This window comes from Schistocerca nitens, chromosome 4 (assembly GCF_023898315.1).
Source record: "Schistocerca nitens isolate TAMUIC-IGC-003100 chromosome 4, iqSchNite1.1, whole genome shotgun sequence".
In the NCBI taxonomy this organism is placed as follows: Eukaryota; Metazoa; Arthropoda; class Insecta; order Orthoptera; family Acrididae; genus Schistocerca; species Schistocerca nitens.
The window spans coordinates 576,597,349-576,614,408 of NC_064617.1; the positions used below are offsets into that span (position 1 = coordinate 576,597,349).

Below are 17,060 nucleotides of genomic sequence, written 5' to 3' on the forward strand. Positions count from 1 at the left end.
TGAACTGCCGTAGATACTATCTCTTTGAAATCATACCACATCTTTTCAATTCATACATGATCAGATCGGAAGGAGTGTAGACCGTCTCTTAGAAAGACGTTAAGAGCATTTTTTATCATTTATATCGTGTTCAGGAAGGGATTCGATACAGTTCCGCACTGCTACCTAATGTGAAACACACGAGCGTACAGTATATAAGATCAACAGCGTGACTGGATTGAAGAGTAACCAGAACACAGCATGTTGCTCTGAACGTAAAGAAGTCTTCGGACGTAAAGGTAACTTCTGGCGTGCCTCTGGGGATTGTTATAGGACCATTAATTTTCACAATATATAATATGTAAATGACCTAGTAGATGACGTCGGAAGTTCCATGAGGCTTTTCGCAGATGACGCAGTTGTATACAGAGTAGACAGCCAGAGTGAAACGCAAGAAGACCAGCAGAGGATCGAAGCTTGGTGCAGGGAGAGGCAACTGATCCTCGACATAAATAAATGTTACGTATTGCGAATACATTTACAGAAACACCCTTTATTGTATGATTATACGACTGTGGAACAATCACTAGAAGCAGTTTTTTTCATAAAGTACCTAGGAGTTTGCGTAGGAACAACATGAAATGGAACGACCACGTGAAATTAACCGCCATTAGGGCAGATGGCGGACTAAAGCTCATTGGAAGAACCCCAGGAAAGTCCATCAGCAAAGGAAGTGGATTACAAGACACGTCGTCGACGAATACGTAATGTTGCCTGTCACACGCAGTCGACGAATACGTAAATGTTGCCTGTCAGTATGGGATCCGTACCAGACAGGAGAGAGAGAGGAAATAGAGAGGATCCAAAGACGAGCGGCACGTTTCGTTACAGGTTCATTTAATTGTCACGCAAGCATTACAGAGATGAACAACCATTATACGGCGCGTGAGTGAGTGTGCGTGTGTGTGTGCGTGCGTGCGTGTGTGTTTGTGTGTGTGTGTGTGTGTGTGTGTGTGTGTGTGTGTTCTTTCGGACAAGGCATCCCAATGATCCCTTCAGTGCGGATGGATAATACGCTACATCTCTTAAAGGAATCTGCCATACGCTGCCAATAATAGGAATAACAGGTAGCAGCACTACGTCAGAATCGTGTGGTTAAGCTGGAAATTTGAGTCGCTCAGGGACCGTGGCAGAGGTGGTGGAGGTGAGCGTTCCCTAGAAACGGAATTTTTCAGGTTTAAGTCCCGGTCCAGCACTAATTTTCAACTTTCCCTATTGATACACATCAATGCCCAATGGCAACTAATGTCTCCATTTCGTTTCTATAACTCAGTGGCAGACGCTGTAAGAGTGGCGTTCTTCATCAAGGCGTAGTTTATTGCTACAGTCCCGAGAGCGTGCATTCCTACAAGAGTGAACCAATATTTTGTTTCATCCTACGTACATCTCGCGAAAAACCCATGAAGATAAAATCAGAGATTCGAGCCCACATGGAGGCTTACAGGCAATCGTACTTCCCGCGAACTATTCGTAACTGGAACAGGAAATGGGATATGTGACAGTGGTACAGGACACACCACAAGGTGATTTGCAGATTGTAGATATAGATTTAGAGGACATTAGTTGCGCATGGAAATTTTCTAAGGCTCGTCCGAAAATATGTTGCAGTTTCTGGGACGGAATGTCGTGCGTGATAGAAAATGACAACTGGATCGTCTCTAGAAACATCATAGAGTATTCAGGACGCTGGGAAATATGTAGCATGCGTAAAAATTGTCTGAAAACGCACTAGAAAAGATGGAAGCTGTAAGTAATGTAAATAATACCCTACCACAATACTAAATCACATTTTGTCGACTAAGGTTTTTACATCAGTTTTCAACATTTTTACCATCGATAACTGACATTGTATGTTCGTATATTACACTACAGCTTACACTTCAGTATTAGACGCATTTTGTAAATGAGGTATTTGACATAAACACGATAGCCTACGTAGTATTATGAACAGCGTTAATTAGGAGAAAAGTTATTATGATATTGTGTTGGGAAGGAAGATATTATGCATTAGATGTGCATCAACAACGGACATACACTATGTGATCAAAAGTATTCGGACACCTAGCTGAAAATGACTTTCAAGTTCGTGGCGCCCTCCATCGGTAATGCTGGAATTCAGTATGGTGTTGGCCTACCCTTAGCCTTGATGACAGCTTCCACTCTCGTAGGCAAACGTTCAATCTGGTGCTGGAAGGTTTCATGGGGAATGGCAGCCCATTCTTCACGGAGTACTGCACTGAGGAGAGGTATCGATGTCGGTCGGTAAGGTCTGACACGAACTCGGCGTTTCAAAAATCCCAAAGGTGATCTGTAGGGTTCAGGTCAGGACTCTGTGCAGGCCAGTCCATTACAGGGCTGTTATTGTCATGTAACCACTCCGCCACAGTCCGTGCGTTATGAACAGGAGCTCGATCGTGTTGAAACATGCAACTGCCATCCCCAACTGCTCTTCAACAGTGGGATGCAAGAAGGTGTTTAAAAAATCAATGTAGGCCTGTGCTGCGTTAGTGCCACGCAAAACAACAAGGGGTGCAAGCCCCCTCCATGGAAAACACGACCACACCATAATACCACCACCTCCGAATTTTACTGTTCACACGCTGGCAGATGACGTTCACTGGGCATTCATCATATCCATACCCTGCCATCGGATCGCCACATTGTGTACCGTGATTCGTCACTACGCACAACGTTTTTCCACTGTTCACTCGTCCAATGTTTACACAGACGAAGTTTCATTTGGAAACACTTATTAATTACTATAAACACTTCAGGACAGTTTTCGTTTGATGTTTACATACATTGACGGAAAAAAATCACAACACCAAAAAATTATTAATGTAGAGTAATGATATCTAGGGAATACATCTATCTAGGTAACATGTGTAAGTGATTAACTTCTCAGGATCTCAGGTTAATGTAAGCTTCAGATAAACCATTGCAAATGTGAAAAGCTGGTAGCCGGCCGCGGTGGTCTCGCGGTTCTAGGCGCGCAGTCCGGAACCGTGCGACTGCTACGGTCGCAGGTTCGAATCCTGCCTCGGGCATGGATGTATGTGATGTCCTTAGGTTAGTTAGGTTTAAGTAGTTCTAAGTTCTAGGGGACTTATGACCACAGCAGTTGAGTCCCATAGTGCTCAGAGCCATTTGAACCATTTGAAAAGCTGGTACATTAATAACAAGTGTAACCGTCATCACCGGCATCGAGGCGGAATCAGCTTTCATCGGAAAACGCAGCAGACCTCCACCCTACCCTCCAATGAACTCTCGTATGACACTACTGACGTGGCAAATGGCGGTGGTTTGGAGTCAGTGGAATGCAGGCTACAGGGCGTCTGGTTGAGTGCTGTCCTTGAAGTAACCGATTTGCAACAGTTCGTTGTGTCACCGTGTTGCCAAGTGTTGCTCAAATTGCTCTGCATTTGCAGTACGATGCACGAGATCCATACGCCGAGTACGATGGTCTTCCGCGGTAGTACTGCACGGCCGTCCGGAGCCCGGTCTTCTTGCCACTGTACGTTCTCTTGACCACGGCTGCCAGCCACCAAGTACAGTGACTACATTCCTCAAGTCTTTCTGTAATATCGCAAAAGGAACGTCTAAGTTCTCGCGACCAGTTACACGACCTCATTCAAACTCAGTGAGATGTTGATAATGTCCTCTTTGCCGCCTTAAAGGCAATCTTGACCAAAATCAACTCACGAAATCCAAACTCAAAGGTACACTACTGGCCATTAAAATTGCTACACCAAGAAGAAATGCAGACGATAAACGGGTATTCATTGGACGAATATATTATTCTAGAACTGATATGTGATTACATTTTCACGCAATTTGGGTGCATAGATCCTCAGAAATCAGTACCGAGAACAACCACCTCTGGCCGTAATAACGGCCTTGATACGACTGGGCATTGAGTCAAACAGAGCTTGGATGGGGTCTAAAGGTACAGCTGCCCATGCAGCTTCAACACGATACCACAGTTCATCACGAGTAGTGACTGGTGTATTGTGATGAGCCAGTTGCTCGGCCACCATTGACCAGACGTTTTCAGTTGGTGAGAGATCTGGAGAATGTGCTGGCCAGGGAAGCATTCGAACATTTTCTGTATCCAGAAAGGCCCGTACAAGACCTGCAACATGCGGTCGTGCATTATTCCGCTGAAATGTAGGGTTCCGCAGGGATCGAATGAAGGGTAGAGCCACGGGTCGTAACACATCTGAAATGTAACGTCCACTGTTCGAAGTGCCGTCAGTGCGAACAATAGGTGACCGAGACGTGTAGCCAATGGCACCCCATACCATCACGCCGGGTTATACGCCAGTATGGCGATTACGAATACACGCTTCGCTTCCAATGTGCGTTCACCGCGATGTCGCCAAACACGGATGCGACCATCATGATGTTGTAAACAGAACCTGGATTCATATGAAAAAATGACGATTTGCCATTCGTGCACCCAGGTTCGTCGTTGAGTACACCATCGCAGGCGCGCCTGTCTGTGATGCAGCGTCAAGGGTAACCGCCGCCATGGTCTCCCAGCTGATAGTCCATGCTGCTGCAAACGTCGTCGAACTGTTCATGCAGATGGTTGTTGTCTTGAAAACGTCCCCATCTGTTGACTCAGATCCGTTACAGCCATGCGGATAAGATGCCTGTCGTCTCGACTGCTAGTAACACGGGGCCGATGGGGTTAGCACGGCGTTCCATACTACCCTCCTGAACCCACCGATTCCATATTCTGCTAACAGTCATTGGATCTCGACCAACGCGAGCAACAATGTCGCGATACGATAAACCGCAATCGCGATAGGCTACAATCCGACCTTTATCAAAGTCGGAAACGTGATGGTACGCATTTCTCCTCCTTACACGAGTTACCACAACAACGTTTTTACCAGGCAACGCCGGTCAACTGCTGTTTGTGTATTTGGAATCGGCTGGAATCTTTCCTCATGTCAGCACGTTGTTGGTGTCGCCACCGGCGCCAACCTTGTGTGAATGCTCTGAAAAGCTAATCATTTGCATTTCACAGCATCTTCTTCCTGTCGGTTAAATTCCGCGTCTGTAGCACGGCATCTTCGTGGTGTAGCAATTTTAATGGCCTGTAGTGTAAGTAGTGCTCACGACAGTTACAGCTCGTATTTAAAGCAAACCTGATTTGCATCCTCGTAGTGGGACAACTAGCTGCATTTGTATGCGACTGACATGAAATTTGGACATCATTCTTCACCGGTGGAAACACGCCTACCAATTTTTTTTATGTTGCGCAACTCCTTCTTAGTGTTACGTTTATTTTAGCCGTCAGTGTAGCTCAGTAATATAAAAAAAAGACAACGAAGATCAGATACGTTTTCCCAGTTCAAGGATCTGAAAAATTGCACTTTGATTGCTGATAATAGTTTTGGTGATAATTTGAGGGACTTCTCTCTCTATCTTGATTCTCCCAATACCCCGTAAACAGTAACTGGAGCTGTAGGACTGACACGTATATTCTACGCTGTACTGTACCAGCATGACTTAGTCGGTCCCTATGAACTGCTCCTGTGACACTCAGCAAAACAGAGGGAACCGAGGGTTGGCGTGACGTCGAGACACAGTTTCATCAGGTGGCGTGTTAGAGCGCCTGTTCACGAAGCTGACGAAAGCATTAAAGGCGGGAAAAGGCCTCTGAAGGGCGAAGTAGGGCAATTCTTCAGCTCGTGATTGGCTCATGTAGCAAATGCCTAAAAATGAAGTCATGGTCTCCCAGTGGCAACACCTGGCTGCTATAGCCTGTTCTACCGTCTGGAGATGTAGAGGCCAGCAGGCTTTCGTAAGTATGAAATGAGACCCTCATTCTCAGATGTTCTCAGATGCTCGCCGATGTTCTCTGTACGTACCGTATTGGAGTGTGTATGTGATGCCGAGTAGGAGCATCTTCTCCGGCTGTTAATTTTGAGGCGAAGACCGCTACAGTGCCAATAAAGCATCCAGTCGCCCTCCGAAGACACTTTGCCTCTGGTAGCTGCAGGCGTCCTTCTGGACTGAGGACGGTATGCAGACAACTTGATGCCTTCGCCCTGTTGCGTCAGCTGCCGACTGACTTCCTGATGGGTCAAATGTGTTAGCCTGCTCTAGGGGCTACCAAATGTCTTTACACCAGTTCGTGAGGGCTTCCATCATTGCTGATCACGACCCACTGCAGGAGTACTTCGGCTTTGGCCACGCTGGGCACTACATTTTAAACAACGTACTTCGGTTGTGGTATGCAGCGAGCAGTGGCCAATGGTGTTTATTCCTATTTCTTATGTCTGAGATCGACATATTTTTAACTCGTTTTTAACACAAAGTCGACTTCAAGACGAAGTTGATGATTCTAGCTCATTTTTGTTTGACAAAGTACATTTATTTAATAATTGTTATGTTTGTTACCTAATTTACTTTTCTATACTTTCAAGTCTTCACTAAATTCTCATTATCTTGTCTGCGGAATTACTACCTGTTGAACGTGTTTTTTCAGTTTTATGTCTATTTTTACTCTCTGTCCCATTAATTTATTGTAACTTGCATACATAAGTTGTTAATAACCCACACATACTGTACATCATCTTAAATGTTCGATATTATAACGTATGTTTCACATTTTTACCAACAGAGTTCTTGCCAAGTTCATATATCGTTTATTTTCTTTGCAGTCAAGTGTTAAGTACAGCATGCCGGAGTGGCCGAGCGGTTCTAGGCACTACAGTCTGGAACCACGCGACTGATACGGTCGTAGGTTCGAATCCTGCCTCGGGTATGGATGTGTGTAATGTCCTTAGTTTAGTTAGGTTTAAGTAGTTCTAAGTTCTGGGGGACTGATGACCTCGGAAGTTAAGTCCCATAGTGCTCAGGGCCATTTGAACCATTTTTTGTTAAGTACAAACATATGGTTCCCAGAATATTCTACAAGCATTTGGTGTTTGTAGTAGCTGGTACAACGTCTGTAAGTTCCCAATGATGTAAAAATATGGAATACATTCATCTAAACATCATGTCCGAGAGTAACACTTGCATTCATCCCTTTCTCAAGTATTTGAATCTCGTATGCTGATGCATTCGTTCCTGATAAAGGTGCTAGTAAAACTCTGATGAAGCTGTAGTTCTACGGAGTAAAGTACGAGGGCAGTTCAATAAGTAATGCAACACATTTTTTTTCTGAAACGGGGGTTGTTTTATTCAGCATTGAAATACACCAGGTTATTCCCCAATCTTTTAGCTACACAACACTATTTTTCAACGTAATCTCCATTCAATGCTACGGCCTTACGCCACCTTGAAATGAGGGCCTGTATGCCTGCACGGTACCATTCCACTGGTCGATGTCGGAGCCAACGTCGTACTGCATCAATAACTTCTTCATCATCCGCGTAGTGCCTCCCACGGATTGCGTCCTTCATTGGGCCAAACATATGGAAATCCGACGGTGGAGATCGGGGCTGTAGGGTGCATGAGGAAGAACAGTCCACTGAAGTTTTATGAGCTCCTCTCGGGTGCGAAGACTTGTGTGAGGTCTTGCATTGTCATGAAGAAGGAGAAGTTCGTCCTGATTTTTGTGCCTACGAACACGCTGAAGTCGTTTCTTCAATTTCTGAAGAGTAGCACAATACACTTCAGAGTTGATCGTTTGACCATGGGGAAGGACATCGAACAGAATAACCCCTTCAGCGTCCCAGAAGACTGTAACCATGACTTTACTGGCTGAGGGTATGGCTTTAAACTTTTTCTTGGTAGGGGAGTGGGTGTGGCGCCACTCCATTGATTGCCGTTTTGTTTCAGGTTCGAAGTGATGAACCCATGTTTCATCGCCTGTAACAATCTTTGACAAGAAATTGTCACCCTCAGCCACATGACGAGCAAGCAATTCCGCACAGATGGTTCTCCTTTGCTCTTTATGGTGTTCGGTTAGACAACGAGGGACCCAGCGGGAACAAAACTTTGAATATCCCACCTGGTGAACAATTGTGACAGCACTACCAACAGAGATGTCAAGTTGAGCACTGAGTTGTTTGATGGTGATCCGTCGATCATCTCGAACGAGTGTGTTCGCACGCTCCGCCATTGCAGGAGTCACAGCTGTGCACGGCCGGCCCGCACGCGGGAGATCAGACAGTCTTGCTTGACCTTGCGGCGATGATGACACACGCTTTGCCCAACGACTCACCGTGCTTTTGTCCACTGCCAGATCACCGTAGACATTCTGCAAGCGCCTATGAATATCTGAGATGCCCTGGTTTTCCGCCAAAAGAAACTCGATCACTGCCCGTTGTTTGCAACGCACATCCGTTACAGACGCCATTTTAACAGCTCCGTACAGGGCTGCCACCTGTCGGAAGTCAATGAAACTATACGAGACGAAGCGGGAATGTTTGAAAATATTCCACAAGAAATTTCCGGTTTTTTCAACCAAAATTGGCCGAGAAAAAAAATGTGTTGCATTACTTATTGAACTGCCCTCGTACTTATTTATAAGTTTCCCAAACAGCTTATCTTGCATACTTACACATTCACAGCTCAGTTGATGAGGGCACAACAAAAGGTGTCACTGAATTTTACAAAGAGATCTACTTACTTGTGTTAGTTTGTCTGGAGTAATCTCCCCAGAGGGGAAGTAGAAGTCGTTAATTTTCTCGGTTATAAAGTCCGCCTGCTGCGACGAGTCGTAAGATAACACTAAAGGAAGCAGCCTCTTGCTCTCCTGCTGTAACTCTTGCTTCATCGTGTCGTTTCCGAGGATAGCTGAAAGACAGAACAGGATGTAACATAAGTAATATGAAAAGTTTAGTATTGTTGTAGGATGTATATTAAGGTAGGTTGAAAAACACTACCAAAGTTCGTTTGGGTTAAGTGTATGTATTCATCCCAAACGATTTTTGTAGTCATAGTGCTGTATGTAATTAATATAATAGAGTATACTAATAATTAGAATTTAAGAATACGAAACAGTAGAATTACTTGCAAAAATTTTATGGCAAGCCAAAGACGCGTAATAGAAAGAAAAAAAATGTTCAAACGTGTGTGAAATCTTGTGGGACTTAGCTGCTAAGGTCATCAGTCCCTAAGCTTACACACTACTTAACCTTACACACACACCCATGCCCGAGGGAGGACTCGAACCTCCGCCGGGACCAGCCGCACAGTCCATGACTGCAGCGCCTGAGATCGCTCGGCTAATCTCGCGCGGCAGTAGAAAGGAACCTCAAATATAATAATAATAGGATAGTAATCACCCTTATCCAGAATGCTATATGTAAAAAATAGTTCATATGAAATATCACTTCAAAAACTAAGACAAGACAGAATTTACGATTATTTCTCCTCCAGAAAAGAGGTCAAGTAGTTTTGAAATTTTGAATATACGAAAATCTTTAACCGGTAGTCAGACCAGGTGCAGAAATAGCTGAGCAGCCATCCTTACTTCTACTTTCTCGAAACAGTGGAGATCGTGATAAGATGTTTGTATTAGCGTTACTGAAACCGATAAAATATGTTTCAACGATAGTAATCTCACCACCAAACTGAATTTAATAGGTACAAGGTCACATATAAGCGCTCACCGCCCTCTCAGTGAAACGAGGCAGTGCTTAAGATGTTTGCACGACTCTTCATTCTTTCTCTTATTATCTTTTTCTATAGATACCATAGTTAAAGAGTTCTTGCATTGAGTAAAGACATAAAATAACAAAGCGAATCAGATATTTCAAATTCCGTTATTAATCAAGAGCCTGTAAGCTACCTGTACCGACTAAATGAAACGTAGCGCTTTACAGTTAACAGGATATCCAACAGAATTTTTGAACCCAGCTGACCCGATAACTTGTTGAAAAAGTGACTAGTAAGAGGTGTGTTCAGTTATCTTACGAATTTCTATGGATTTTTAATTTTTTGCTTTGTGCCAGGTGGGAACTAGTCGAAGACATTCACTTCAAAATAAGGGACATTATTCTACATTCAAGAAGGCAACGTTCACTTGGGAATTATTTTCTACTTTGTATTTTGGTAGAGTTAATTACAGTTTTACTACAAAAGACGTTTTTTATTTACTGTAAACAGCACCATGGAGCTAATATACTGCAAAATTGGTCTCAGAATACTATGATGTTCCAGATCTCTACAGAATGCGCTTCTATCTATTGCCAAAAATACTACTTCTACCGCCTTGTGCCTACTGAACTCTTTAATTAGCTGGGTTGTCCTGTAAGGCAAAAGGAAGTGAAGGTATGCAAATTACGTTAGCTCTCATTTATTTGAGAATATACAATTCAAACTGCCGATCTGGTCTTATACATTAGTTTTCTATCAGTTGACTGCTTTTTGAAGTAGTCTCTTGCTGGAGTGTAGGGAGTATCATTCAACGTGTTTCATTTCTTTCGTCCATTTATATCAATTAACAGAACCAACAAGTCATTTGTATATATATGAAGATAGTAACTGTTCTCGAAAGAACAGATACCGTTCATGACCGTGCCGCTTCTCTAGAATAAATGATAAGTAATTGAAATCCCCAGCTGCCGACAGGTGTTGGTGATATACCTCGCTGGGGAAAGCTGAAAATGTGTTCCCCGACCGGGATTCAACCCGGGATCTCCTGCTTACATGGCAGACGTTCTAACGATCTGAGCCACCGAGGACACAGATGAACTGCGCGACTACAGGGACTTATCCCTTGCACGCTTCCAGTGAGACCCATATTCCCAACTGTTCACATTCTACATATGTAATGTACCTATTTGTTTGCATGATATAAGCCTTTGTGAGATTAAGAAAACTTGTTTACAAATAAAACTTGGGCGACTTATTATCAAAGTCACGTCCCTCCACAGCCCCTCTCCACAGGGAACCAGGAAACCATTAGCACGTGTATGTGCTACATTCCAAGTAATCAGGGAGACCCCCACCCCCTCCATCCCCTCTCTCCCACCACCCCTCTCCTCTCTCCTGGACCAACGAGATTGAAGCACCCGTCCCCATCTTCATCTTTTACAACTGGGGCACTTCAGTGGGTGGCTTCACTCTGTAATTGTGCAGCATAGCGAGAGAATCAGCATGTGTCTATTTGTCGAAGAAAATTAATGTAATTACATTAAGTCACATCCCTTGAGGTTTGTTTGCTAATAACAAATCAAATTTACGAGACATTTGGCGCTCGAAGCGCCAGCAGAGACCATACCAACGCAGTTACATACTCATTTTTGCACAATTTTTCCTATTTTCCCCATTTTTTATATTTTTCCACATTTTCCAAAAATTTTGCTTATTTCTCCAAATGTTTCGTATTTTTCCGCGATTTTATACAATTACATTTGAGATCCATGCCACTGCTCTCTGCGTCACGACACCATCGCACTGCGTCATGGTGACGTTCGCCACAACAGAGCAGTGTTGCTTCAGCAGCGCACTAATATCGTTATGCTCACAGCCAATCACAGTGCAGCAGCATTTGCCTGGACATACACGATTTATGTATCATTGTTAAGCCACCATTACATTAATAGTGTGTGTGTGTGTGTGTATGACATTATAGTGCATGTGTTACGAAAGAACACTTTTCCCCTGTTGGTAGAGATAACGACGCCACACAACACTAATGAGTCAAAGCAAATTCTATACACATTCCAGTTTAATCTATTTCCAACGGAAATGTACTATTATGAACAGTTTGAACGAGAAGAAAAGTTATTATAATACTGTGTTGGGAAGGAAGATATTACGCATTAGACATGCATCAGCAACGGACATACACTATGTGATTAAAAGTATTCGGACATCTAGCTGAAAATGACTTTCAAGTTCGTGGCGCCCTCCATCGGTAATGCTGGAATTCAATATGGTGTTTGCCCACCCTTAGCCTTGATGATAGCTTCCACTCTTTCATTTAATATGAGATTGATGCTGAAGTTAGCGGCTGCAACGGTTCAATTTTGACTGGCAAAGTATTTATTAAAATACGTCGGATCACAGTGACAATTCTGTCTAAGCTCTATATGGCTTTATTTCTTTTCGTTTAACATGGTGATGGACTCACTTGCTTTTTTGGATGATTTTTGTGTGCATGGAAAGGAACAACACGTTGCGTTTCGGGACGGCACAGGTGGAGAATATCGGACTGTATTTGCATTTTCCACTATTGGCAGTCAGACACTGTTAGCCAGGAAAGTACACTCCTGGAAATTGAAATAAGAACACCGTGAATTCATTGTCCCAGGAAGGGGAAACTTTATTGACACATTCCTGGGGTCAGATACATCACATGATCACACTGATAGAACCACAGGCACATAGACACAGGCAACAGAGCATGCACAATGTCGGCACTAGTACAGTGTATATCCACCTTTCGCAGCAATGCAGGCTGCTATTCTCCCATGGAGACGATCGTAGAGATGCTGGATGTAGTCCTGTGGAACGGCTTGCCATGCCATTTCCACCTGGCGCCTCAGTTGGACCAGCGTTCGTGCTGGACGTGCAGACCGCGTGAGACGACGCTTCATCCAGTCCCAAACATGCTCAATGGGGGACAGATCCGGAGATCTTGCTGGCCAGGGTAGTTGACTTACACCTTCTAGAGCACGTTGGGTGGCACGGGATACATGCGGACGTGCATTGTCCTGTTGGAACAGCAAGTTCCCTTGCCGGTCTAGGAATGGTAGAACGATGGGTTCGATGACGGTTTGGATGTACCGTGCACTATTCAGTGTCCCCTCGACGATCACCAGTGGTGTACGGCCAGTGTAGGAGATCGCTCCCCACACCATGATGCCGGGTGTTGGCCCTGTGTGCCTCGGTCGTATGCAGTCCTGATTGTGGCGCTCACCTGCACGGCGCCAAACACGCATACGACCATCATTGGCACCAAGGCAGAAGCGACTCTCATCGCTGAAGACGACACGTCTCCATTCGTCCCTCCATTCACGCTCGCGACACCACTGGAGGCGGGCTGCACGATGTTGGGGCGTGAGCGGAAGACGGCCTAACGGTGTGCGGGACCGTAGCCCAGCTTCATGGAGACGGTTGCGAATGGTCCTCGCCGATACCCCAGGAGCAACAGTGTCCCTAATTTGCTGGGAAGTGGCGGTGCGGTCCCCTACGGCACTGCGTAGGATCCTACGGTCTTGGCGTGCATCCGTGCGTCGCTGCGGTATGGTCCCAGGTCGACGGGCACGTGCACCTTCCGCCGACCACTGGCGACAACATCGATGTACTGTGGAGACCTCACGCCCCCCACGTGTTGAGCAATTCGGCGGTACGTCCACCCGGCCTCCCGCATGCCCACTATACGCCCTCGCTCAATGTCCGTCAACTGCACATACGGTTCACGTCCACGCTGTCGCGGCATGCTACCAGTGTTAAAGACTGCGATGGAGCTCCGTATGCCACGGAAAACTGGCTGACACTGACGGTGGCGGTGCACAAATGCTGCGCAGCTAGCGCCATTCGACGGCCAACACCGCGGTTCCTGGTGTGTCCGCTGTGCCGTGTGTGTGATCATTGCTTGTACAGCCCTCTCGCAGTGTCCGGAGCAAGTATGGTGGGTCTGACACACCGGTGTCAATGTGTTCTTTTTTCCATTTCCAGGAGTGTATATAAGCGCATAAGAACCAACTAAATTTAGTGGAGTCGGTGGTTAGGAACTGAGGTGAGCAAATTAAGGGGAGCGTCGCAAAGCTGTGAAGGAGAGCGTATCAGAAGAGTTGACTGGTAGTAATGGCATAAAGGGCATCTTAGCAGACGACCAGGGACAGGAATAGTAGCAACACCAAGAAGCCATCGTCCAGTATCACAGAGCCATTCGCCTAATGGCGGGGTTCACCAGGGTAGTCGGATCAATAATTTACGGTGAAGGTTAACGATAGCACTGGCGTGGTAGGGCGTTCTTAGTCCACCCTTTCGGAACTGTGCATGATCACCCATAGCAAATCCAGAATTCCTGTATTGAGTGTATGAGCTTTTTAATTTGCCATCAGGTTTACCGTCACTGTTCTTCACTTGGGTTTAACAAGGTTTGAGACTCATTTTCTGATTGACATTTGTGTCAGGAGGGCAGTAGATAGACTCTGCTATGCCAGCACTACATTAGTAGGTTGTGTGAGCTCTTAGTCTATGCGTTAAAACGAGCGCATTTTAGGAAGTTCTGTTGTCATGGTAAATTTATTACATTATAGCAAAATTCTGAGGTTTGGTTGATTGATTTTGGGGAGGAGACCAAAGAGCGAGGTCATCGGTCCCATTGGATTACGGAAGGATGGCGAAGGAAGTCGGCAGTGCGCTTTCAAAGGGACCATCCCGCCATTGCCTGAAGCGATTTATTTAAATTAAGGAAGACCTAAATTAGGACGGACGGACGCGGGATTGAATCGTCGTCATCCTGAATGCTAGTCCAGTGTGCTAACAACTGCGCCACCTAGCTCGGTGAATTCTGAAGTTTACCGATATCCAAGAAAAGATGCTGACTGTATAAGAACTAGCACACTGCTGCAAAATACGCGCCAATGGCATTGCTTTGCCGCAGTGATAACGCCGTTTCACGTCGGATCACCGAAGTTAAGTACTGTCGGATTCGGCTAACATTTGAATGAGTGACCGTCCGTGTCTTCCATGCACTGTTGGTAACCAGGGGGCACTCAGCACTTGTGAGGCCAGCTGAGGAGCTACTAGACTAATAAGTATGGGCTCCGGTCACGAAAACTGATGAGGGCAGTGTGCTGACTACACGCCCCTCCATATCACCATCCAGTGATGCTTATAGCCTCATGATGACACAGCGGTCAGCCGGTACCTTTGGACCTTTCGAGTCCTGTTCGGGCGGAGAGAGAGACAGAGAGAGAGAGAGAGAGAGAGAGAGAGAGAGAGAGAGAGAGAAAATATACACCTAGAGAGGTGACGAATATCTCCAGCGGAAAGTGCCGCAGCTGTAGGGTGGACAACACTCTGCCACTGCAGCTGCCACCCTCACTGACCTCCGGGCCATGAAGAAGAACGCTCTACATGTTTGCCCAACACTAGACTAGCCACTCACCCATCATCCCCCCTCCCCAACCCCCTCACGAATGTTGGAGAAATATGCACTATCGTCTCCGTTAAAATAGCAGACGCTACAGGCAGAGCCATCCCGTCCATTACAAATGGATCCCAGCACGTCGCCGGAAATATGTCGCTGATTTTCAGATAAGCGCCAAGCATTGCCCACCTTCGTTTTCTTCTGCCCAGTCAGAATCAAGCTCCCCCAACCATGGCGCTCTCAAAAAGTAGCGCTTTGGATGGACAACGTCAGTCTCGGTCCGACAGAGTTCCCAGCCAAAATGGATGGTATATAACCTACCAAAACACTGTATAAACTATTGCAGTAGCGTTAAGTGTGGGACATTGCTAGAAGACTAGAAAATAACCATGAAAATCAATGTGGGTAGGAAAATACTAATCAGTTTCCACCACTCGGTAACGGGTAACGGTAGTCTGTGGCTTCGTTCAAACTTGGGCAGGAGTGATGCCACGCTGAGTAACCGCTATATAACCTGCTCCCGCCCCCCTTTTACACGTGAACCGTACAATCCTGGAGGCAAACTGACGATGGGCGAGATCTGCCTGTGCTTCCAATCAGAATTAAAAGACATGTAACACGAAATATACTCTTGCAATTTTAGAATGCGACATCACTACAAGACCTGTAAATAATCCAAACTATGTACATCTGCCGTGCACAGAGTTCGATACCTCTCGCTCGGCGTATTGAGCGGTGCGACTGTTGACGTGCCCTGCTGGCTGTACTCGTTCTCACAGTTCCTCCAGGAGAATTTGGAGCGATTCGGCGAATCCCACCGGCCGTGTCCTCTTCTGCGCTAGACGACCGGAACGCCTTCACCTCAGGATTTTGCCGGGTACTGAGCCAACGCCTTCTTCGGGTTGCTTGGTCGAAGAAAGAGCCCGGTTTCGCTGCCTTATGTTCATGGTGAGCGTCATTTGTGTGTTCTCCAGCGACTTTTCTGCATTGTCTGCTGTTGGTTACGTTTGAAGCTGCTTAGCGATGGCCTTCGATTTGCCTTTTTCAATTTTTTATTGTGCTGCGCTATCCCATTTCCATTTAACGTAACTTTGAAACGCTTTGCGGCACGAGCTCAGCTCTCTCCCGTGGGGACCTCGGCTTGTATTTAGGGTAATTTTTTTTTTAATTCTGGGCGCACAATTTTAAATAAAGTGCAGACTGTTGTTTTGGTGCTTTATTTTTAAGGCTTAGAACCCTATGGCTAATTATATGGCGCATCTTGTCTCTATCTTAGCCTCTAGGAAAGAGATCCGCTTTATTAACTGGCACTAGCTTGTTTCTAGCAGCCAGTAAGATTTTTGTTTCCCCTTAGATACCATAACAACCCTTGAGAAAAATGGTGCTTAAATGATGTCGCCTGTGTTAAATTATATGTAAACTGTCCTAAAAACAATTCCATAGGGACAACTGAAATTCTGAAGAACCTCTGATTTGATCGTTAAGCTAATAAAAGGTCACTGGAATACCTTGAGTTGTGGATGCTAGTTTGAGGGCTGCGTCTACATTTATTGAGATTGTGCTGATACTGAAAAAAATTTGAAATTAGTGGTAAGTTCATATGGGACCAAACTACTGAGTTCATTGGTTCCGAGGCTTACACACTACTTTATGTAACTTAAACTAACTTACGCTAAGGACAGCACACAGACCCATGCCCGAAGGAGGACTCGAACCTCCGACAGGGGGAACCGCGCGAACTGTGGTAAGGCACCTCGGACCACGCGGCTACACCGCGCTGCTGTTAATATTGGTTATGCATTTAAGATTATATTAGTTTTCATCCTTGGCCGCTAGGAATTACGTGTGTATCTCGCTCGAACTTGTTCAAAATGGCTCTAAGCATTATGGGACTTTACATCTGAGGTCATCAGTCCCCTAGAACTTCAGACTACTTAAACCTAACTAACCTAAGGACAGCACACACATCCACGCCCGAGGCAGGATTCGAACCTGCTACCGT

General features: G+C 45.4%; 1 protein-coding gene across 1 annotated transcript in view; it reads right to left on the minus strand.

The window, feature by feature from the left end:
- The window catches only part of LOC126251317 (esterase FE4-like), a 149,928-nt gene that overhangs the window by 36,668 nt on the left and 96,200 nt on the right, over window positions 1-17,060 (minus strand). The window contains exon 7 of the mRNA XM_049951646.1: window positions 8,633-8,799. Coding sequence (XP_049807603.1) covers window positions 8,633-8,799 — 167 coding nt within the window. The remainder of the gene's footprint in view (window positions 1-8,632; window positions 8,800-17,060) is intronic.